General features: G+C 35.9%; 1 protein-coding gene across 1 annotated transcript in view; it reads left to right on the top strand.

The window, feature by feature from the left end:
* Positions 1-26,030, top strand: part of LOC130867349 (uncharacterized) — a 425,312-nt gene that overhangs the window by 298,885 nt on the left and 100,397 nt on the right. The window contains exons 13-14 of the mRNA XM_057759223.1: positions 24,234-24,575; positions 24,678-24,865. Coding sequence (XP_057615206.1) covers positions 24,234-24,575; positions 24,678-24,865 — 530 coding nt within the window. The remainder of the gene's footprint in view (positions 1-24,233; positions 24,576-24,677; positions 24,866-26,030) is intronic.

The following is a 26,030-nucleotide window of genomic DNA, read 5'->3' on the forward strand; positions in this document are numbered from 1 at the left end:
AAAGTAACATTCTGGAACATAAACAAATATAACCCATTTTTGCCTAGATAAAATAATATTCCACAACAGTCATCCAATCGAAAAAAAAAATCTAAGCACAAAAATAAAAACCTAGAGAGAGATATTGGTGTTCAACCCAAAAACAAGAAAAGCCATGCCACTAGAGAATTATTTTCTCTATCAAAACTGGTGTCCACAAAGCTAAGCAGCTAAACCTCTCTCATTTTATATTCCCTCTAGTGCTGGGGTTAAAGGCATAGGACTGCCTAGTACTGGGATTAAAGTTGTAGGTCACAACCACCTAGATTGCTTTTTGCATTGCTCTTGTGTAGCCTTGAACTCGAGAGCCATCTGCCTCAAATCCCAAATCCTGAAATTAAAGGTGTGTGTCACCATTACCTGACCTCTGGTGACTTTAGCTTTGCCTCAGTTCTTAATACTAGATTTATTTATTAAAATACAAATAATATACTACTATATTTCCTCCTTTTTGTCTAAAATAAAAATAAGGCTATAATTAATCTAAGAAAAACTATATACAATAAATACAGTTGACTATATACTATATATACAGGCAATAAATGCATCAACAATGTCTTGTTCATTTGCATTTGAGAAATTCAGAGAAAATACCCATATCCTTTCTATCTTGGTGAGTCCAAATTTTTGTACCTAATTTACTTTCTACCACAACTTACATTACCATGCAAAACTATCTTTTGATATCTTTCAATTTTATATATTTTACATTTTTTTAGTGAATTCTTTTCTGAGTCTCATAAATAAGGGAGACTATAATTATTTAGTCTTCAACTAACTACCTCAAAGACCTGAGAAGGAAATAATATTAACTGAATAAGCAGGAAGTAGAAATGAATGACTTCTAAAAAATGTGAAGAATGACAGAAATAGCTGACTGCCTAGATTGTCACCCAAAGCTCCTCTTCAACTTTGGGACATCTATGTTCAACCTATAAGCTTTGCATATCCAACAGACTTTTCTGTGAAGCAGGATATTCTGAAGGGCTGTCCCTTCTTGTCTTCACAATGTTTGGCACTTATTTTCTTTTGTTCCCTCCTTGTCCAATTAGGACAACATACTGTCAGCAGTTGAGGCAAGAGCATTTTTTTTTTGGCCCAGTGGCTTGCTTTTGTCACAAAGAAAGTAACCTCTATGTGGAGTATCTCTAAAGCCCATTTTCTTCTCTGAATTAGATTGATGTTGCCAGGAACAGACATGTCTGATTGTCATAAAAAGGAAGAACCTACATAATTAAAACATTTTAAATGCCATATTCTTTAGATCTCTGAAATGTTTGAAGATTACCTGTCTATCTAAAACATAGCTTTGTTTGACTTTAAAAACATACATATATAATATTATTACAAGTTTGATTTTAATAGGTGATTTACTAACCTGCATTTACTTCTTATCCTAAACAGTTGATAATAATAATATTCAAGGACTACAAATTTGCATTACATTCTTAAATGAGTTATATAGGTACAGCACCTTGAACAAGAGTAGAAATATATATACAGTGTGTTCTAACAAAATTAATCTAAATATATAAAATTTGTATAGAATATACAAAAGTCCAATCCAATGTAAAACATTTAAAACTAGTTGCTTTTTATAGTAGATTCAATAATATACCTTTTTATCTTAACGTTATCTATATCCTCCTTTTTTTTCTTTTCAGAGTAGATTCAATAATTACCCTCTTATCCTATCATATCTATATTTCCTTTTTTCTTTTCAAAATAGAACCTTACGTCTAATTTTGCTTATTTAGCTTTTTTCCTGACCATTACCAATAATAACTTGTAACCAACCCCTCTACCATAATTCATTGAAAAACCAGAAACCACCCACACCACCTCTTAGAAGTGTGGGTGTTGTATCCTTAAAATACTTCCTGCTGCCTGGGGGCAATGGTATACTGCACTTTCATTTCCTGGCCACCTAGACCAAAATTGTATTAATTACAACACTGTTTGGCCAATGACTTATGGTTCTTTCTGGCTAACACTTATAAGTTAAACTAACCAATTTCTATTCATCTGTGTATTTCCACTAGGCTGTGGCTTACCAGTGCTGGCATGTTACTCCTTTGGTAGCTACATGGCTTCTCTCTGACTCCACCTTCTTTCCTCTTCTATCTCTGCTTGGATTTCCTGTCTTGCTATATTCTTCCCTGCCATAGGCCAAAGCAGATTCTTTATTAAGCAATGGTAATAGAACATATTCACAGCATACAGAGGGGAATCCCACATTATCTCCCCTTTTCTGTCTAAATAAAAAAGGAAGGTTTTAACTATTACATAGTAAAATTACATATAACAAAACAGGTATAAAGCAAAAATTACAGTTACAATATTTCCTTGTGATTCTAAAGTTTCATATATAATTTATCTTTTACCATAAATAATGAAAACTATATCTGTTTTCAACTTAGTAAAAAACCCCAGAAGGATATAATATTACCTAAGTAAACAAGATGTAAACAACTTCTAGAATTGAGAGAGACATTTTGCTGCATGGACAGTCACCCAAAGTTCCTCTGTAACATTGGGGCATCCATTTTCAGTACAGGTCACTAGTATCTGGCAGACTTTTCCATAAATCAGTAAACTTGAAAGACTGTTTTGCCTATGTTTGCAGTTTTTCAGTCACTTTCTTCTGTACCCTGCAGAATGTCGGGCAGTTTCTTCTGTGAAGCAGGAACCCTGAAGGACCATTCTGTCTTTTGGAAATTTCAACAGTCACTTTTCTGTGGGTCCTGCATGTCTAATTCATACAGTATACCATCAAGAAGTCCAAACAAGTGCAGTTTCTTGTCCAAATGGCTGGCCTTGTCACATTGAGGACAAATTCCATAAAGAGTTTCTTCAATGGCCATCAACCTCTCTGAAGTAATTGGTGCTGCCAGAAGCATACATGTCTCACTGTCAAGAAATGTATAAGTTTTTAGAACATTTTAAAAGCCGTATTCCATATGTCATTGTTGCGATGAAGATAATCTAACTGAAATAGAGCTTGGGGGAATGGGAATGTTGAGATGGAGGAAGGGTTGATATAGGAACAGGGAAGAAGATATCTTAACTAAGGGAGCCATTTTAGGGTTGGCAAGAGTCTTGGCTCTAGAGGCGTTCCCAAGTGTCCAAGGGGATGTCCCCAGCTAGGTCCGTGGGCAGCAGAGGAGAGGGTGCCTGAACTGGCCTTCTCCCATATCCACACTGATGAATATCTTGAATATCACCATAGAACCTTCATCTGGAAAGGGATAGAGATAGAGGCAGAGACCCACATTGGAGCACTGGACTGAGCTTCCAAAGCACAGATGAAGAGCAGAAGGAGGGAGAACATGAGCAAGGAAGGCAGGACTGCGAGGGGTGCATCCACCCACTGAGGCTGTGGGACTGATCTAATGGGAGTTTACCAAGGCCAGCTGAACTGGGTCTGAAGGAGCATGTGATCAAACCGGACTCTCTGAATGTGGCTGACAATGAGGGCAGACTGTGAAGCCAATGATAATGACACTGGATTTTGATTCTACTGCATATACTGGCTTTTTAGGAGCCCAGTCTGTTTGAATGCACACCTTCCTAGACCTGGATGGAGGGGGGGCCTTGGACTTCCCACAAGGCAGGGCACCCTGACTTCTCTTATGTCTGGAGAGCAGGAAGGAGGGGGAGGGGGAGGGAAATGGGAGGATGGGAGGAGGTGGAAATTTTAAATAAATAAATAAATAAATGAGAAAAAAGAAAAAAACCTAGCTAACATGACTTAAAGTTTGATTGTTATAGATGATTATATAGTGATCTGTATTCTTTGATTATATATTATATTTTTAAATGAGCTGCATAAACATAATACCTTAAATAAAAGTAGAATATATATGTAGTGTAACAAAATTGACCTTAAATTTGTATCAATAGACCAAAATTCATACCAATGTAAAGTATTTATATCATATCCCACTTATTTTTTAAGAAACTAGTGTGATAATTAACCTTTTATAATGAACCACTGTTAAATGAAAAAAAATTATAAACAATATTTGGAAATTTGGGCATAGTTTTCTCCAAACTGCTTCCTGCTATTTGTTGGGTGAAATGTTTTTACATTTCACAGAAACCTTTCTGCAGATCTTGTTCCATCAAAGCACATTAAACTGGAAGGAATCCATAGGTTCTAATTCTTTGTCGAAACAAAAGAAAAAACTCTTTTCCAAAATAACATGTTCTTAGTCTTAAATTTTGAAGTCAAAATATCTTTAAAATAGGTAAGTTGGTATAGATTGGCAGCCCCCAGAATCAAATATGTCCCTGCAGTCAAAAACTTCAAGGAAAACACAATATTATGCATAATCAAGACTCTGTGTATTTTCCATTTTTATGTGGCTTATTTATTTTGTATTATTTTTACTATCTCTTTACTCATTTTTCCTCTCTCTCCCATGCCTACATATATCTTTTAAGCATACTGTGTCTTGTTTCGAGATCTTTTATGTTTGACTCTGTCCATGGTATATCTGAAATCCTTTTCTGACAAGGAGCATTTTTTTAATGGTAATTATTGTAGTTGCTGTGCCCCTGGATGCTGACTCCACCTCTCTCAGTCTTTCAATATAGTTGATGTACATTTACTGCCAGTTCTGGGAACCATGTTTACTGCCCCAGTTCCAGGGACACTGAGGGTCTATGTTGCTTGCCATTAAGCAACTTGCCACATGGTACTCACAACCCCATTTAAGTGCTCAGTAGCAGAACCTCCCCAAACAGTCAAAGCTATTCATGCCACCAGCATGAACCAGAAAGTCATCTCTCAAAGGAGCAGCTTCTCTGTTAGCTGCCAGCAAATAGCCTACCTGAAAAAAAAAGTGACTACCAAGAAGCTCCAATTCACTCCTTCCTGTTTTTGTGGGTCTAGAAGCGCCATTTTTAAAAAACATTTTTAGGCTTTATATGGATGTACATTGCTGAATGTTAGGTACCATTATATAAATTAAGATTGCACTTTTTTTTATCCCAGCCACCCACTCCTTTGGCATCTACTTGGCCTCTTCCTGACTCTATCTTCTTTCTTCCTCTATCTCCACTTGGATTTCCTACCTTTCTATATTCTACCTTGTGATAGGCCAAAGCAGCTTCTTTCTTATCCAATGGTAATAAAACATATTTATAGCATACAGAGGGGAATCGCATATCAACAGATATAAAATCATCATTCTCAAACCTCTATGTTGCTGTTATCCTCAGAGATAGGAATTAATACCATCTTCATGAAATAACAAAAACATTTGTCTTACTTGGGGGAATTTTTTCTTTGTATGGGAAGAGATATTGTGCATTTTGCAAGTTAGTAAGTTATGAAAGCACTTTTTTTAATTAATTAATTTATTTATTTAAAATGTCCACCTCCTCCCATAATCCCATTTCCCTCCCACTCCCATCGCTCTCCAGTCCTAAGAGAAGTCAGGGTGCCCTGCCTTGTGGGAAGTCCAAGCCCCCTCCTCCATCCTAGGAAGGTGTGCATCCAAGCAGACTAGGCCCCCCAAAAGCCAGTTCATGTAGTAGAATCAAAATCCAGTGTCATTATCATTGGCTTCACAGTCTGCCCTCATTGTCAGCCACATTCAGAGAGTCCGGTTTGATCACATGCTCGTTCAGACCTAGTCCAGCTGGCCTTGGTGAGCTCCCATTAGATCAGTCCCACAATCTCCGTGGGTGGATACACCATTCGTGGTTCTGACTTCCTTGCTTGTGTTCTCCCTCCTGCTCTTCATCTGGGCTTTGGAAGCTCAGTCCAGTGCTCCAATGTGGATCTCTGTCTCCATCCCTTTCCAGATGAAGGATCTATGGTGATATGTAAGATATTCATCAGTGTGTCCATGGGAAAAGGCCATCTCAAGCACCCTCTCCTCTGCTGCCCAAGGACCTAGTTGCGGAAATCCCCCTGCACACCTGAGAACCCCTCTAGAGCCAAGACTCTTGCCAACCCTAAAATGGCTCCCTTAGTTAAGATATATACTTCCCTGCTCTCATATCTACCCTTCCTCCATCTCAACCATCCCATTCCCCCAAGATCTCCCCAATACTCTCATTCTCCCTTTTCTCTCCCCATCTTCCCTTCCCCTACAATACACCCACACCCCCCTGCTCCCAACTTTTGCCCGGCAATCTTGTCAACTTCCAGTATCCAGGAGGATAACTATATGTGTTTCTTTGGGTTCACCTTCTTATTTAGCTTCTCTAGGATCATGAATTATAGGCTCAATGTCCCTTGTTTATGGCTAGAATCCACTTATGAGTGAGAACATACCATATTCCTCTTTTGGGGTCTGGCTTATCTCACTCAGTAAAGTGTTTTCTATTTCCATCCATTTGCATGTAAATTTCAAGATGTCATTGTTTTTTACCGCGAAGTAGAACTTAAAGTGTATATGTGCCACACCTTCTTAATCCATTCTTCTATTGAGGGGCAGCCAGGTTGTTTCCAGGTACTGGCTATTACAAATAGTGCTGCTATGAACATAGTTGAACAAATGCTTTTGTAGTATGATTGGGCATCTCTTGGGTATATTCCCAAGAATGGAATTGCTGGATCCTGAGGTAGGTTGACTAGCAGTTTCCTGAGAAACAACCACACTGATTTCCAAAGTGGTTGCACAAGTTTGCATTCCCATCCACAATGGATGAGTGTTCCCCTTACTGCACACCCTCTCCAGCATAGGCTATCATTGGTGTTTTTGATTTTAGCCATTCTGACAGGTGTAAGATGGTATCTCAAAGTTGTTTTGATTTGCATTTCCCAGATCACTAAGGAGATTGAACATGACCTTAAGTGTCTTTTGGCCATTTGAATGTCTTCTGTTGAGAATTCTCTGTTCAGTTCAGTACCCCATTTTTAATTGGGTTAATTAGAGTTTTTATGTCTAGTTTCTTGAGTTCTTTATATATTTTGGAGATCAAATATTTGTCTGATGTGGGGTTGGTGAAAATCTCCCGTTCAGTAGGTTGCCCTTTTGTCTTAATGACAGTGTCCTTTGCATTACAGAAGCTTCTCAGTTTCAGGAGGTCCCATTTATTCACTGTTGCTCTTATTGTCTATGCTACTGTGGTTATACGTAGGAAGTGGTCTCCTGTGCCCATATGTTACAAACTACTTCCCAGTTTCTCTTCTGTCCGGTTCAGTGTGGTCAGATTTATATTGAGGTCTTTAATCCATTTGGACTACAGTTTTGTGCATGGTGATAGATATGGATCTATTTTCATTCTTCTATATGTTGAAATCCAGTTATGCCAGCACCACATGTTAAAGATGCTTTCTTTCTTCCACTATATAATTTTAGCTCCTTTGTCGAAAATCAGGTGTTCATAGGTTTGTGGGTTAATATCCAGGTCTTCGATTTGATTCCATTGGTCAACATCTCTGTTTTTATGCCAATACCAAGCTGTTTTCATATCTGTAGATCTGTAATAGTGTTTGAAGTCAGGGATGGTAATGCCCCCAGAAGTACTTTGATTGTATAGGATTGTTTTGGCAATCCTGGGTTTTTTGTTTTTCCATATAAAGTTGATTTTTATTTTCTCAAGGTCTGAAGAATTTTGTTGGGATTTTGATGGGGATTGCATTGAATCTATAGATTGCTTTTGGTAGAATTGCCATTTTTATTATGTTGATCCTCCCAATCCAAGAGCATGGGAGATCCTTCCATTTTCTGGTATCCTCTTCAATTTCTTTCCTCAAAGCTTTAAAGTTCTTGTCAAATAGATCTTTCAATTCTTTGGTTATAGTTACCTCAAAATACTTTATGCTATTTGTGGCTATTGTGAAAGGTGATGCTTCTCTGATTTCCATCTCTGTTTCGTTATCCTTTATGTATAGGAGGGAAACTGATTTTTTTGGAGTTGATTTTGTATCCTGCCCCATTACTAAAGGTGTTTATTAGCTGTGGGAGTTCTTTGGTAGAGTTTTTGGGGTCACTGATGTACACTATCATATCCTTGGCAAATAACAAAAGATTGACTTCTTCCTTTTCAATTTGAATCTTCTTGATCTCCTTGTGCTGTCTTATTGCTATTGCTAGGACTTCAAGAACTATATTGAAGAGGTATGGAGAGACAGCCTTGTCTTGTTCCTGATTCTAGTGGTATGGATTTGAGTTTCTCTCCATCTAATTTGATGATAGCTGACGGCTTGCTGTATGCAGCTTTTAGGTAATTATATTTAGGTAACAACCTTGTATCCCTAATCTTTCCAAGACCTTTATTATAAATGGTTGTTGAATTTTGTCAAATTCTTTTTCAGCATCTAATAAAATGATCAAATGGTTTTTCTTTCAGTTTATTAGTATTGATAGATTTGCATATGTTGAACCAGCCCTGCATCTCTGGGATGAAGTCTACTTTATCATAATTTATAATTTTTTGATGTGTTCTTGGATTCAGTTTGCCAGTATTTTATTGAGAATTTTGGTAGGGAGGTTTTTGATGACAGCTTCTAATTCTTCACGACTTACAGGTCTATTTCAATTGTTCACCTGGTCTTGATTCAATTTTGGTATATGGTACTTATCTAAAAAATGTCAATTTCTTTTACATTTTCCAGTTTTGTGGCATACAGGCTTTTGTAGTAAGATCTAATGATTCTCTGAATTTCCTCTGTGTCTGTGGTTATGTCCCCCTTTTCATATCTGATCTTGTTAATTTGCGTGTTTTCTCTCTGCCATTTGATTAGTTTAGATGGGGGTTTGTCAATCTTGTTGATTTTCTCCAAGAACCAGCTTTTTGTTTCATTGATTCTTTGGATTGTTTTCTGTGTTTCTATTTTATTGATTTCAGCCCTCCGTTTGATTATTTCCAGTCTTCTGCTTCTCCTGGGTGAATCTGATTTTTTTCTAGAACTTTCAAGTGTGCTGTTAGGTCTCTAATGTGTGCTTTCTCTGTTTTCTTTATGTGGGCACTTAATGCTATGAACTTTCCTCTTAGAACTGCTTTCATAGTGTCCCATAGGTTTGAGTATGTTGTGTCTTCATGTTCATTGAATTCAAGGAAGACTTTAATTTCTTTCTTTACTTCTTTCTTGACCCAGGTGTGGTTCAGTTGTTGACTGTTCAGTTTCCATGAGTTTGTAGGCTTTCTGGGGGTAGAATTGTTCTTAAATTCTAACTTTATTCCATGGTGATCTGATAAGACACAGGTGGTTACTACAATTTCTTTGTATCTATGGATGTTTGCTTTGTTAACAATTATGTGATCAATTTTTGAGAAGGTTCCGTGAGATGCTGAGAAGAAGGTATATTCTTTTCTGTTTGGGTGGAATGTTCTATAGATGTCTGTTAAGTCCATTTGGTTCATTATATCTGTTAGTTCTCTTATTTCTCTGTTAAGTTTCTGTCTGATTGACCTTTCCATTGGTGAGAGAGGAGTGTTGAAATCTCAGACTATTAGAGTGTGTGGTTTGATGTGTGCCTTTGTGTTCTTATAATGTTTCTTTTACATATGTGGGTACTTTTATATTAGGGGCATAGATATTCAGGATTGAGACCTCATCCTGATGAATTGTTACTGTTATGAGAATAAAGTGTCCATCTCCATCTCTTCTGATTGATTTTAGTTTGAAATCAATTTTGTTAGATATTAGTATAGCCACACCCGCTTGTTTCTTTGGACCATTTGATTGGAAAACCTTTCCCCAACCCTTGACTCTGAGTAAATGTCTTTCTTTGTGGTTGAGATGTGTTTCTTGTAAACAGAATGTTGGATCCTGTTTTCATATCCATTCTCTTAAACTGTGCCTTTTTATAGGTGAATTGAGTCCATTGATATTAAGTGATATTAATGACCAGTGGTTGCTACCTCCAGTTATTTTTTCTGGTGGTAGAGTTTGTGTGTTTCCCTTCTTTGAGTAGTGCTGGTGGAAGGTTGTTAGATGCTTGTGTTATTATGGGTTTTGTTGGCTTCCTTGGTTTGTGGTTTTCCTTCTAGTATTTTCTGTAAGGCTGGGTTTGTGGATATGTATTGTTTAAATCTGTTTTTGTCCTGAAATATCTTGTTTTCTCCATCAATGGTGAATGCAAGCTTTGCTAGATATAGTAGTCTGGGCTTGCATCCATGGTCTCTTAGTGTCTGCAGCACATATATTTAAGATTTTCTGGCTTTCATGGTTTCCATTGAGAAGTCAGGTGTAGTTCTGATAGGTTTACCTTTATATGTTACTGGACCTTTTTCCCTTGCAGCTCTTAATATTCGTTCTTTATTCTGTATGTTTTGTGTTTTGATTATTATATGGCAAGGGGATGCATTATTTGATCCAGTCTCTTTGGTGTTCTGTATGCTTCTTGTATCTTCATAGGAATATCCTTCTTTAGGTTGGGTAAGTTTTCTTCTATAATTTTGTTGGATATACTTTCTGGGCATTTGAGCTGTAATCCTCCCTTTTCTACCCCAATTATTCTTAGTTTTGGTCTTTTCATGGTGTCCCAGATTTCCTGGATGTTTTGTGTTAAGAATTTGTTGGATTTGTTATTTTCTTTAATCAAGGAGTTTATTTTCTCTATAGTATCTTTGGTGTCTGAGAGTCTTTCTTCTATCTCTTGTATTCTGTTGGTTATGCTTCTCTGTGTAATTCCTGATCAGTTACCCCGATTTTCCATATCCAGCCTTCCCTCAGTTTGTGTTTTTTCATTACCTCCATTTCATTTTTGAAGTCTTGAACTGTTTCCATTACTTGTTAATTGCTTTATCTTGGTTTTCTTGGGTATCTTTGAGAGATTTATTCATTTCTTCTACCTTTTTGTTTGTCTTCTCCATTTCTTTACAGCAATTTTTCACCTCCTGTTTAAGGTCCTCTATTATTTACATAATGTTACATTTAAAGTCAATTTATTCTCCTTCTTCTGGAGTAGGGTATTCAGGTCTTCTTGTTGCATGATCCCTGGGATCTGGTGTTGTTATGTTGCCTTTCAGGTTGTTGGAGGAATTTTTGCATTGATGCCTGCCCATCTCTTCCATCAAATGCAGCCAGGAGAGTCTTGGCGTCTTGGTCCAATCTATGCTGTGACTGACTCTGGGTGGATCTCCTCAGTGCAGGAGCAGGAACTGTTCCCCTTTGAGTGGATAGCCTCAGAGCAGGAGTAGGCACTATGCTCCTTTCCCGGATGTTCTGCTCTGCCCCGGGATGGCACCCACTCACTGGTTTGAAAGTTGGTCCTCAGTACAGGCACAGGACTCTTGGAGGTCCAGGGACCCCACAGACCAAAGGGCGAACTTGGGGTCAGGGGAGGGTTATGTGGAACCAAGAAGCCCCTGCAGCAGGAGCTGGAGGTGCTGTGTACTCCCCTCCAGCTGGGCGGGTACACACTCACCCCTCTGCGTGGGTAGCCTCAGTGCAGACGAAGGAAGTATTTCTGGGCCAAGGACCTCACAGACAATAAGGCAGGCTTAGGGGAGGCAGGGATGTGTGGAACAAAATAGCCCCTGCAGCAGGAGCTGAAGGGGCCTAGTGCTCCTTTCCCGGATGTTCCACCCTGTCCGGGGATGGCAGCCATTCATCGGTCTGAAAGGTTGTCCTCAGCACAGGGACAGGACTCTTTGGAAGCATTTTCTATACACAAGTGTTTTGTCAGTTAATCACTCTGTTTTATACTTTGTTGCAATATTGTCACTACAAAGTTTTTTCTCTGTGTATTTGCATCGACTGTTTATAAGGTACTTCCTTTTTAGTGGATGCTCCCTTTGAGTATGGTAAATATCTTCTAACGTGTCAAATGAAACACTCAAGTTTCTTCACAAAATGTAAAAGATTATTAGGTAAGAATGATCTATCTTGTCTCATTTTTCCCCCCAAGTACCTTGTCTTCCACCAACTTTTATTCTTTAGAGTCTTGGTCTCAGCTAATTATACTTAATTGTCTTAGCCAGGACTTTCTCTTCAAATCAGAGTGTTTTGTCAGTTATGGAGTAACAGTGAACCTCAGTAAATGAATATACTTCAATTTTTAACTTATAATATTCATAACTTCAAGACAAATATAAAGATAATAATAGATGTCAGATACAGTTTTGTATTGACTTTATTATTTGAGAATTTAAGTTAAATAAATAGATCAATACTGTAATTAAATTCCGTATTTTACACTCTTGATTACTGTAACCCTACATTAAGCATTTTGAAACATTTTTTAGTCCCTAGTATGCTGTAATGGATCCTATTTTTTTCTTTTCTACAAAGAAAGAATCTAAAGATATAGTGAGATTGCAGTATGCCCAATACTGTATTTATGTGGGTATCTATTGGTTTATTGTTATCACTAATAATATGTAGTGATTTTTAAAACTTATTTACAATTCATAAGATACTTCTTTGAAAAATTATTTTATTTCTATAAATCTGGAAATTAGCTAATATTTTATATTAATATTTAAAGGAATTATGACTCAGAGAAATTTTACTACTTACCCAATTTTTGAGCTGTTGATTTTAGTGAAAGACCAGGTTACTCTGGATTTCTTTCTTTACTTTCATTAATGCATACTGTTGGTTCCCCTCCCAGTCTTCTACATATTATGAAATTAACAAGCAAACAGACAGTATCTAATATTTTCTCTAAGCCTTAATGTATTCAACACTCCCTAAGGATCTTTGTAAAGATATTTTTGAGCTCCATTCCACTTCTCAAATATACATATTAAATAAGTCTTCTTTTAGGATCAAAGAGTATTCATTTTAATTCATTCACTAACCAGGTGACTCATGCAGGTGTTCCACTGTAGAAAACTGTCATATAGATGCTATTTCTGATGAACTCTGGTAGTTTAAGTATTCTCCTGTTTCATCATACTTTATCAGGCTACAGCATGATTCTGGAAAAACTAGAATAAAACAGATGTTACATTTAAATTGATGTCTTTTTTTTCTAAAAAAAAATATTTTTATGTTCATTAAAAGGCTAAATTTCATTATGTCAAATATCCACTACTTAAATCACTGTGTGTGTATGTGTGTGTGTGTGTATGTAGTATTCTGATTTTAGTCAACCACAAAATGAACCAAAAATGTTTCACAGACATGACATAATACCTACAATACATATGTTTTTCAAATTTATAGTGAAAAGTAGATTTGTTGAGAATTTTAAAAAGTAAATGAGAACTTCTGTGTTGATAAAGTTCTCCAAAACAACTGAAAAATGCAATGCCTAATAAATTTTTCATACATATAAGGCAGTTTATATTTTTGGTAAGTTTCTAAATTACCCAGTGAATGTCAGTAAGGTTTTGGAACTGACTGAATCTTGAAAAATCTCTTTAGATTGGATATGCTTTTGCTCCTCTCTTATTTAATTTTGCTCTTGTTAGGAACAGGACTTTTGTAGAATTAAGAATGTCACTTTAACTTAGTTACTATTTATATCAATATTTTAGCAACTATCATGTCTTCACACGTGTATAAGTTCATACCACATTATTTCCCACTCAGAGTTAGATGTGTGAAACAGTCCACTGATAAAATTTTAAAGACAATGTTCATGAAAATGATGTACAAGCACAAACTTTATCTCTAAGATTAGAATGTAGTAGTCTGTACAGTACAAGTCATTAAAAAAAGAGATGAGAAGCCTAGATTATAATTCTAGCATGGGTTTATTTTTTGTCTTGTTATTGTTATTGTTTTTAATGATCATAATGACTTTGGGAAAAAAGGCACTTTAATTCTCTGGGCCTTAGGTTCTTCCAAAGAGCGATAATTTTAAAGTTTCTTATAGGTTCCACAAAAAAATTAGGATAAACTGATCTTAGATAGGATGATCAGAGAAGGTTTGTCTGATACTTTGACATTTGAGTAGAGGCCTGAATGAAGAGATGGAGAATATCATGGAAATAGTTAACCACACGGATCAGTTTGATGTCCCAAAAGTGAATAATTCTAAAACAAAAGACATAATTGGCCACATTATTATTATCACCAGTCAATCTCATATTCATCAAATTGTTTCCCAATTTTCCATTTTTATTGTTGCCCACTTTTATAAGTATAGTAAATATAGGGAATAAGAAATTTTAGCACTATGAATCTATTTCTGTTTATATGAAAGTTCTGTTGTTTTGTTGTTATTATTTGTTATTTTTGTTGTTTGTTTGTTTGTTTGTTTTGGTTTTTCAAGACAGGGTTTCTCTTTAGTTTCAGAGACTATCCTGGAACTAGCTCTTATGGACCAGGCTGGCCTCGAATTCACAGAGATCTCCCTGCCTCTGCCTCCCGAGTGCTGGGAATAAAGGCAGGCACCACCACCACCTGGCTTATGGAAGTTCTGTTTTAAATTGCTTGACATCCCTTTCTGTGAATACCCCTTTATTAAAAGTTAACAGAAAGTGTTAAAATAAAACTAAATTAACACTCACACACTAGAGAATCAGTATCTAAGTTACTTTAAAATCTATGAACAAATCCATTTTAATACCACAATTTATTACATTTAAAGATTATCTACTATCTGAGCTTGGACTTCTTGTTCCTGTTTCGTGAGTTTGCCCCCTATAATAAAGAAAAATATAATTGGTCAAGATTATCTACTACCAATTAAATACTTCTGAGAGTTTCCATTAAAACAGGAGTGACAAACAGGAAAAGGGCAGTATAATCACTTAAGTTGGTCTTCAATGCGAGCATTGTGCTCATGTTTTCTTTTTAGAAGCTAGAAAGACAGTTATTTCACTTAAAAACGGCTGTTGCCACAAGAGCAGATATAATTATAAATGGTTATTTTTTTATCAAGTAAAAACTACTATTTTTAAATGTTAAATGCTCGTAGACATTCAGATAGACTGAGGAAAAAGACCAAGTTGGTGACAGATTTTAAGATGTTTGTGTGTGTGTGTGTGTTAGAGAGAGAGAGAGAGAGAGAGAGAGAGAGAGAGAGAGAGAGAGAGAGAGTGTCTGTGATTGTGTGTATTTACCAATGAAATGTTAAGCTATTTTAACTAGGTATTGTATTTTACATACTTGTTGTATCTCCTCTACATGCATCTCTCGACATCATGTGGTTTGTCATTTAAAACAGATGAAATAAGGGACCACTGAAAAAATTTTAGCACTGGATTTGAAATGCCACATATTTATAACAATTTATAATAGTATAGTGTTTTAAATAAAGAAGCTCAGTCTAGAAATTTTTAAAATCAAATATAATTTAACTACTTTGCAGCAAACTCAATTACAAAGAGCAATTCTTAATCATCAAAAATATGCAAAAATAACAGATGCTAACTTATTTTTGTCAGTGATTATTTAATTAAACCCCAGGATGATTAGTCTTCATTATTTCAAACTCAAATAATTAGTAATTTATGATAATTCAGAATTAATTGACCTAATCTCTTCTTGACATTATTTAAAAGGGGTTGTTTATTATAGGTAAATCCGTAGTAGGAAACCCATTTCAAAGCAACTCTCTATGTTTCAAACTGTCAACTACAAACCCCATGAAAAATACATTTAAAACTCATTTTTGAACATCTAATTTAGGAAGGTTTGAGAGATGGCTTGGTGGTTAAAAATACTACTTTTACAAAGGAGCCAGATTTACTCCCCAGAACTCACATGGTGGCTAACAAGCATCAGTAACAACAGTTCCAATAAACCAGACACACTCTTCTGATCACAATAGGCACCAGGAATACATTGGTATTCATACATATAGGCAGGCAAAACACTAATATACATAAAATAAAGATAAGCAAATCTTTCAGAAATCTAATTCAGTTGGTAGAATGTTTGCCTACTATGCACAATGCCTTGAGTTCAGTCCTCAGCACTATAAAATTTGATGTAGTACATACATGTAGATTACATACGGGTAAACCTAGCTTTTAAGAGGCAGAAACAGGAAGATCAGAAAAGAATTAAGGTCATCTTATCTATATAGCCACTCCAGAGTCAGTCTCGGATATATGAGGCCATTTCTCAAAATCTCTGGTTTAAAATCTGTCTCATACTATCAGTAAAGTAATCCACAAGCATCTTCTACATGACATTGGTTTAGATATGTGAAAGTTAGATGTAGAGGTATAGTAGTAGTGGTGGTCTGAGAATTTAGCTGACTTTATTTACTTATTTGCTTGTCTATCTATCTATCTATCTATCTATCTATCTATCTATCTATCTATCTATCATCTATCCATCTATTTTTGTTTTGGCATTGTCCATAAGTAAGTTTGATTTCTTGCTTTTTTTTTGTTTTGTTTTTTTTTGGTTTTTCGAGACAGGGTTTCTCTGTGGTTTTGGAGCCTGTCCTGGAACTAGCTCTTGTAGACCAGGCTGGTCTCGAACTCACAGAGATCCGCCTGCCTCTGCCTCCCGAGTGCTGGGATTAAAGGCGTGCGCCACCACCGCCCGGCCAATAAGTTTGATTTCTTGACCATGTTATTTACTACAATGTTTTTCTCCACCTATAAAATGAAGCATTTATAAAATTTCAAGCCACGTTATAGCACTTTCCATGGTATAAAACACTTATGTAAGAAAAAATGTTAGCCAAAATAAACTACTTATACTATTAAATTATTTCCTGCAATTATTCTGAAGTAATAAAAATACAATAATATTATTTAATATTAGCATTTAACTACTCAGAACAAATATTTCCCTTGTATCTACTTGTATCATACATTAGGAATATTTCTCTTGTGTTCCATATTTTCTAAACAACCTTAATTCTTAACATTAAACTATGACTTTTCAACACAGTACTGTGTGATCATCCATAGCATCATATGCAAATGCCATGGTTTTATATGACTCTTCCAGTTACTTAGTAGGAAGACCTGCTCTTACTACTGAAACAACCAAATAGTGAACATCAAAATAAAAAAACACTATGAGTGTCAGTAAATGAATAATGATAGGGAAAAGGGTCATAATCACTTTTTAACCTAAGTCTGGCACAGGAGATAATAGGAAACAGTGAGATGACAGAAAATTTGTCTAAGCATTATAATAACATTGTCTTTTCATTTTTATTTTAATATTTCTTATTTCTTTATTTCCTAGTTTCAATACCGTATTTCTAGTCCAACTGGGATTAATAGTCTGCATTATGAAATGTACCTATATGCCTGATAATTTCCATTTTAATAGGTGTTTGCCCATTAGGAGGATTTGTACAAACTTCATTAATAATGCCTATTCATTTTTAATCCATAATTGATTACATTTCTGTATTTTACTTTATATTTTGAAAATATATTGTATTTACTCCATGACATGTTATATTTTGTGATTTAAATTCTAATAATGTATTACAAGTATGAGAGTATTAATTGATATTCACTGATGAATGCTTCTTGGCAGATCATCTTAAAAACTGTATATGTTTGTAACTAGCATACACTGAATGTTCTGACTACAACTTAAATATCTCAACTAAATGATTGCTATCCAGGAGCATTTTTATCTGTGTTCCTGTCAGGTGACTGTAGAGAAGTATCTTAAATATTTAATTATTTCTGGCAACAATAGGTAAGATAGTTAAATATCCATAGAGCTATAAAGATACATATAGCATTTATTTTACAGTGGTTTATAGGAATTGAGTTCATTGGAGTTCACAACAATGTTTAATACAGAGATTATGTAAACTTACTTTTAAAGAAATTAGTGCTAAAGCAATCTTGTATGTAGCCTATTCCTTTATAAATCAGCTCAGAATGGGACACACACCACAACCTGGAATAACAATTTTTACTTCATTTTTAAAAAGCCCTTCATAATACTGAGAATTCAGTATTATGGCAGGGTCTCCATTTTGATCACTTAACACCCTTTACCATGAACAAGTTAGTTCATTTACTCTGTCTTTATTTTGCTTACCTATAGCATGATGGTAATAACAGTATCTACCTCTTAGAGACTCCATGAAGGTTGTATGAGTCACCATCTACAAATCATTTGAATTGTGGCCACTCAGTTCTGGTTATTTTATCAAGTCTCCCCTCTACATCTTTCTCCATGGTGGGATAATGGCTGGCTTAATTTTGTGCAAGCCATATGTTTGCAGTCACAATTACACTTTTCGTGTGTGCAGTTATGTTCTCATGTTCTAAAAATACTGTTTTCATAACAGAAATCTACTCCCTCCAACTCTTACAAACTTTTCATCCCATCTTCTACAATGAGCATTTCGAGGATATGGTGTAATATAGATATCCCATATAGGGCTCAGCAGTCCAGAGTCTCTCATACTCATTATGTTGCCTACTGGTGGATCTCTGTTAATTATTATCTACTGCTAAAGAAGCTTCTCTCAAGAAAGGTGAGAGATACACTAATATATGGGTATAAAGAAAAGAACTTAGAAGAGAGTTTATTATGTCCGTTAATCAGAATAATAGGACAACGTTCTTTCCTAGCGCCTGTGATCTAGCTAGCCATGAATTTTTAACCCAGTTAATGGTATTAGGCATGAACTCTATCATGTGGAGTGGGCTTTAAAATCCAATAAGAAAGTATGTGTTACTTTCATTATTTTGCACTACTGTTGCACGAGTGGATCTGTTTCACCAGGGATATGTTGCTCATAGGGATCATAGCTTGATAATACTGTTAGTGAGTTTTCTCAGCTATTAGCATACATAGAACGTTCAGGAACTATGAAAGATAGCTAGTAGGTATGAAACTTATGGGACAGGCTGAAGTGATCAATTCATATAATTCAGGTGTGTGATATCTTCAAGAAGGTCTTACTGACAACTTCTGAAAAGTAACCAAGAACAATGCAATAGTATATCATTTGGTAGAGAAGGTCTATGGACTGCACTGACAGTTTGAAAAGAGGTAACCCATACCTGGCACGAAACTTCATTTCTGATATCCTATGCCCCTCCCCTGTTATAGGATAATTCCATTTAAATTCTTTATATATATATATATATATATATATATATATATATATTAGGAAGCTTCCACAGTAATAGATTTCTATATGGCACTTTCAAAGGTCTTTAGTGTTAGTTTTCCTTCCCCACACTCCTCTTTTACCCTGCTATCATATCCCCACCCCATATCTTCCTATTCCATTAATTCCCTTTCTCCCTTCATTCCACCTGGAGTTCCAAAAGAAAGATCGAATGATAGTGAAACAAAACAATATTCAAATTAGTGAGTACCAAAGAACCTTTTTTTCTTTTTTTCCATTTTCCTTTTTTAATTAATTTATTTATTTCTTTATTAAAGATTTCTGCCTCCTCCGCACCACCGCCTCCCATTTCCCTCCCCCTCCCCCAATCAAGTCCCCCTCCCTCATCAGCCATAAGAGCAATTAGGGTTCCCTGCCCTGTGGGAAGTCCAAGGACCACCCACCTCCATCCAGGTCTAGTAAGGTGAGCATCCAAACTGCCTAGGCTCTCACAAAGCCAGTACGTGCAGTAGGATCAAAAACCCATTGCCATTGTTCTTGAGTTCTCAGTAGTCCTCATTGTCTATTATGTTCAGCAAGTCCGGTTTTATCCCATGCTCTTTCAGACCCAGGCCAGATGGCCTTGGTGAGTTACCAATAGAATATCCCCATTGTCTCAGTGTGTGGGTGCACCCCTCGCGGTCCTGAGTTCCTTGCTCATGCTCTCTCTCCTTCTGCTCCTGATTTGGACCTTGAGATTTCAGCCCGGTGCTCCAATGTGGGTCTCTGTCTCTGTCTCCTTTCTTCGGCTGATGAAGGTTAATATTCAGGAGGATGCCTGTATGTTTTCTTTGGGTTCACCTTCTTATTTAGCTTCTCTAGGATCATGAATTATAGGCTCAATGTCCTTTATTTATGGCTAGAAACCAAATATGAGTGAGTACATCCCATATTCCTCTTTTTGGGTCTGGCTTAACTCACTCAGGATAGTGTTTTCTATTTTGGTCCATTTGCATGCAAAATTCAAGAAGTCATTGTTTTTTACTGCTGAGTAGTACTCTAAGATGTATATATTCCATACTTTCTTCATCCATTCTTCCACTGAAGAGCATCTAGGTTGTTTCCAGGTTCTGGCTATTACAAACAATGCTGCTATGAACATAGTCCATTTTCTTTTTTATTGATTTTTATTGAGCTCTACATTTTTCTCTACTGTCTTCCTTGCCTATCCTCTTCCCCCTTCAACCATCCTTCAAGGTCCCCATGCTCCCAATTTACTCAGGAAATCTTGTCTTTTTCTACTTTCTACTCCCCATGTAGAGTAGATCTATGTAAGTCTCTCTTAGTGTCTTCATTGTAGTCTAAATTCTCTGGGATTGTGGTTTGTAGGCTGGTTTTCTTTGCTTTATGTTTGAAAACCACCTATGACTCAGTACATGTGATAATTGTCTTTCTGTGTCTGGGTTACCTCACTGAAAATAATGTTTTCTAGCTCCATCTGTTTGCCAGCAAAATTCAAGATGTCATTTTTTTTCTGCTGTGTAGTACTCCATTGTGTAAATGTACCACATTTTTCTTATCCATTCTTCGGTCGAGGGGCATTTAGATTGTTTCCAGGTTGTGGCTATGACAAACAATACTGCTATGAACATAGTCGAGTACATGTCCTTGTGGCACGATTGAGCATCCTTTGGATATATACCCCAAAATGATATTGCTGAGTCTTGAGGAAGGTTGTTTCCTAACTTTCTGAGAAATTGCCACACTGACATCCAAAGAGGCTGTACCAGCTTGCATTCCCAGCAGCAATGCAGAAGTGTTCCCTTTTCCCCTCAACCTCTCCAGCATAAGTTGTCATCAGTGTTTTTGTTCTTAGCCATTCTTACAGGTGTTAGATGGAATCTCAGAGTTGTTTTGATTTGCATTTCTCTTATGACCAAGGATGTTGAACATTTCCTTAAGTGTCTTTCAGCCATTTTAGATTTCTCTGTTGAGAGTTATATGTTTATGTCTGTACTCCATTTTTTTTTATTAGATTATGTGTTCTTTTGGTGTCCAATTTCTTGAGTTCTTTGTATATTTTGGAGATCAGACCTCTGTCTGATGTGGGGTTAGTGAAGATCTTTCCCCATTCTGTAGGCTGTCGTTTTGTCTTGTTGACCATGTTCTTTGCTTTACAGAAGCTTTTAAGTTTCAGGAGGTCCCATTTGTTAATTGTTTCTCTCAGTGTCTGTGCTGCTGGGGTTATATTTAGGACAAAGTCTCTTGTGCCAATGCGTTCAAGTATACGTCCCACTTTATCTTCTATAAGGTTCAGTGTTTATAAGGCTTTATGTTGAGGTCTTTTATCCATTTGGACTTGTGGACTTGAGTTTTGTGCATGGTGATAGATATGTCTATTTTCATTCTTCTACATGTTGATATCCAGCAAAGAACCTTTTTCTGATGTCTATTCTGTACGTGTTTCTCTTAAACCAGTTATCATACAGTAATATGTAAATGATGTACATACTTAAAAAACAAAAGCTATATAAGGAAGGCTTGCTCAAAATGCATCAATTTCCTCCTAATTACCTGTGCTTCATTACTCTTCTATTGCCAGTGTGTATCCTAAGACTGTATCTGGTTTTCCTTTCCTTCATATTCTTTTAAAAAGAAAGTTTTGTACAATGTTGGGGGGACTACTTGTTTGTTTCCCAGCCACCCTGACTCAGAAAAATCACACAGAAACTGATATTATTTAAATCACTGCTTGGCCAATCACTTAAGCATATTGCTAGCTGGCTCATATCATAAATTAACCCATTTCTATTATTTTATATTTTTAGCACAAGGGTCATGGCCTACTGGAAAGGTTCCTGCAGGCAAGCTCACATCTTTCTCCTCTGGTGGCTTAATAGCTTCTTGAGTCTGCCTTTTTTTTTCTTCCAGCATTGTTTAGTTTACCCATCTAGCTCTATTCTGCTAAGCCACTGGCCAAGACAGCTTTATTCATTAACCAATTAAAGCAACACATATTAGAAGGACTTTCCACACCATTTCTCCTTTTCTGTCTAAATGAAAAGGAAGGTTTTAACATTAACATAGTAAAATTACATATAACAAAGCAGGTATCAAGCAAGAATTATGGTTACAATGTTTATATCTATTTTATCGTAACTAAGGAAAACTATAATTATAATTATCTGTTCTTCAACTTCATCAAAAACTCTAGAAGGATATAATATTACCTAAGTAAACAGGATGTGCATTGTAAGAAACTTCCAAAACTCTAGAATTGACAGAGACATCTTGCTTTCTGGATAGTCACCCAAAGTTTTTCTGTAACACTGCAGGCACACATATTCAGCCTACTGGCCCATAATATCCAGCAGACTTTTCCATGAAGCAGAAATTTCAAAGACAGTTACACCTATATTGGAAGTTTGTCAGTCACTTTCTTCTGTGCCCTACAGAATGTCTTACTGATTCTCTCATGAAGCAGGAACCCTGAAGGACTGTCTTACCTTCTTTAGTCAGCTTCAGCAGTCATTTTTCTGTGGGCACTGCAAGTCCAGTCAAACAGTTCAAGCAAGGACAGTTTCTTGCTCGAATGGCTAACAAACTCCATGAGGAGCCTCTTTGATACCCATCATCCTCTTGAAGTAGATTGGTGCTGCCAGAAGCAGATGTGTCTCACTGTCATGAAAGTTCCTAAGTTCTTAAAACATTTTAAATGCCATATTCTGTAGAACTTTAAAAGTGTTGAAGATTGTCTAACTGAAATATCTCTCTATATATCTAGAAAATCTAACTAACATGCCTACAAGCTTGACTATTATAGATGACTCTATTAACCTATGTTTCTTAATTATGCATTACATTTTTAAATGAGCTGTACAAACACAATACCTTAATCAAGAGCAGAAATACACATATAACAAAACTGACCTTAAATTTGTATCAATAAACCAAGATCCATACCAACCCAAATCTCTATAGAATATTCCCCTTTAAATGCAAACAAACATAAACAGTTGTTTATGGAATTTTTACATATTTTTCTCCAAACTGCTTTCTGCTTTTTATTGGGTGAAGTAATTTTGGGGAGTGTTTGTGTTAACCTTTCAGGGGGTACATCAAACCAAATTAGTGTAGAAGGAATCCACAGGCTCTCATTCTCTGTGAAAACAAAATAACGTCTTTTCCAAAGCAACAAATCCTTAGGTCTAAATTTGGAAGTCAAGATACCTTTAAAGTACGTATGTTGGATTAGTTTAGCAGTCCATATAATGAGATGTCTCTCTGTTCTTAGCTCATTCACAGTCAAAAAATTCAACTAAGCCACAATAATATACATAATCCAGACTCTCTGTGTATATTCATTCCATATTTATGTGGCTTATTTTTCTTACTCTATTACATTTTCTACAAGTTTTAACATATGACTATAATCTTTTATATTATGACTGTCTAAGGTCTTTATCCTTTTCTCTCAAAGCTCCATACATTTATCCAACATTGTGACCCATTCAGAGGTCTTTTTTCTGATTCTCTCTTCATTACATATCTGTAATTGTTTTCTGTTGAGGGGCACTTCTTTTTAAAACTGCTAAGCAGGTATGGCTAGGACCAACTCTGTGGTCCTGCTTGTTGGTTCCACCCACTCTAACATGGCTAAGGCATGTTCGCTGCCTCTGAGAGTCATGTGTATTGTCCCATTTTCAGGCACACATCTGGTCTATGTTGCCATTAAGCAAGTTGTAGCAGTCTGCTCACAAACCCTATTTAAATGCTCTATAGCTGGACCTCCTGGAAGAGTCAGAGCCATTCCTGCTGGCAAACCAGGAAGCTACTGTTTTTTAAAGAAGCAGCACAGTTTTACTATTACTCCCTTGCAAACAGAGCCTGTCTGAAAAAAAAAATGCTGTTACCAAGAAGCTGTGCTTAGCTTCCATTTGTGGGACTAGAAGCCTTTTTTAACTTTAAAAAAAAAAAAAAGAAGAAAGGGGTTGCTTGAAATGCTCAAAAAATAGGTTGTGATGTAACTGTTTTTATATTTAAAAAATTAAATTCATGCTAGAACAGGTACTAAGTTCTTAATAGCTGTTTTATGTCTAAAAACTTTTATGATTTTTTTTCACAGGAAGAGAAAAAGCACAAGGCTATTTATCTTTTCTTTCAAATTTGGTTGAAATTGAAACAAGTTGTATAAATGAACTTAAACTAAGCATTTTGAAATCTAACCTTTATTTTTACCCTTAGTAATCTTAACGTGTCTACTAACTTTCTTAATTTTAATATCTTAACTTGAAAGTTAAAACCCTTTGTTCTTACTTTTGTTTTCTTCAGTTGCTGGACAACTACAGTAGTGCTTCAAGAGGTGAAGGGGAACGTTTGGCAGTACCTATGAGAGAAGTTACTAGAAGATCTTCTGAGGTACCAGTTTGGAGATCAGCAAAGAGACCTGCTTGGGGACCTGAAGGAAGAAGACTTGCCAGAAGAGATAGGGGTTATGTTGAGAGTTCTGTTAGAGATTCTTCAGTGATGCCTGCTCAAGGACTTGGACTTGTAATGATTCCTCCAAGGGGCCGTTCCTTGAGCCCTAAAAAAGGATACTCTGAGAGATGTGATAGAGAACATGCTGAGAGTCTTACAAGAGGTTACACTACGAGACAAGCAAAGACAAGAACTGTGAATCCTTTCAGGATGCATGCTGTGAGTTCTGCACAGGAAATTGCTCTGCAACCAACACAAAGACTTCCCAAGAAACATGAAGAAATGAGACAAGCAAAGACAAGAACTGTGAGTCCTTTCAGGATGCATGCTGTGGGTTCTGCACAGGAAATTGTTCTGCAACCAACACGAAGACTTCCCATGAGACATGAAGAAGAATTTCTTCTGGGAGCTGCAGTGGGACTTACTGTGAAACCAGCAGAAGTATATGATGAAGAAAATTCTAAATCTGCCAGACAATCTGCCCAGTAAGTTTCTTTCATGTGATTTTATAATATGTACTATATCTCTAAAGTAGGTTGGATTTTTCACATGAACACATATATGACTGTGAGTATAAAGATACATTACATAGGGATTATTTTGAGAACTTAAAGAAATTTAGTAAAAGGAAACAGTTCAAGCTGTGTTGTTTACTTTCATCTTTCTTTTATTTGAGGATAATGTATGAAGTGAAAAGGAACAATATATTCGATATTTCCCAAAAGTGACAAAACATTTAAAAAATGATAAATCTATCTTCCAGAAATATAGTATTTTATATATCTCCACAAACAATAAGCAATAAAATAATTTCATCATCACCTATTATTTAAAAATCAACATTAGTCTTACATAAAATGGGAAGATAATAGTTGAAAAGCCTTATACAGTTATTTGAAATGAGGATGTCAAATTATCCTCTAGTTAATTATGTCTTGAACAATATTATAAAGCTTCAGAATTCACAGAAAAAAACATCAATTTCTTCAATGATTTATTTGTTTTTCTCCATATAGTAATATCCTATATATAAGGTACTAAATTGTATGACATAAATCAGTGTTTTATTACTTTTAAGTCAATGTTTCATTCATAGTTCTCATATATGAAAAAAACACTTTGTATCAAATGCCACATTCCACAGCAGATTTCTAACCTATAAACTAGCTCTAAACTCTGCTGGAAATATTAGATTTTTTTCCCATATGTTTTCTGCATAGTGACCATTTTTAGCATGCACTTTATTGAACAGTTACCAATTTAGAGTAAAAATGCTCTTCGAAACATCAGTTCTATATACTGAATAACTAGAAAATATGTCTGAATTAAAACAAAATTACTCTTTATTAGTATAGTAATAGGACAGCCTTTCAGTTTTCAAGAGTAAGTTTTGTTCATGTTACATTGAATCTAAAAATTATTTTAGGCTTCAAGGGCAGATACTAGGAGATGGGGATATAAGTGGGATTGGAATGCATAAGGTGAAATCCACAAAAATTCAAAGTTTTAAAACATTGTTTTAAATTATCTTTAAATAATTTTTATTTTTTCACAACATGAATTAAAATCTAATTAATAAAGTATATATATTTAAGGGATTTCTTTCCTTCTTCCATCTCCTCATAAGTCTCTGTAGAGAGGAGGTGTGGG

Source organism: Chionomys nivalis, chromosome X (genome assembly GCF_950005125.1).
Source record: "Chionomys nivalis chromosome X, mChiNiv1.1, whole genome shotgun sequence".
Taxonomy (NCBI): Eukaryota; Metazoa; Chordata; class Mammalia; order Rodentia; family Cricetidae; genus Chionomys; species Chionomys nivalis.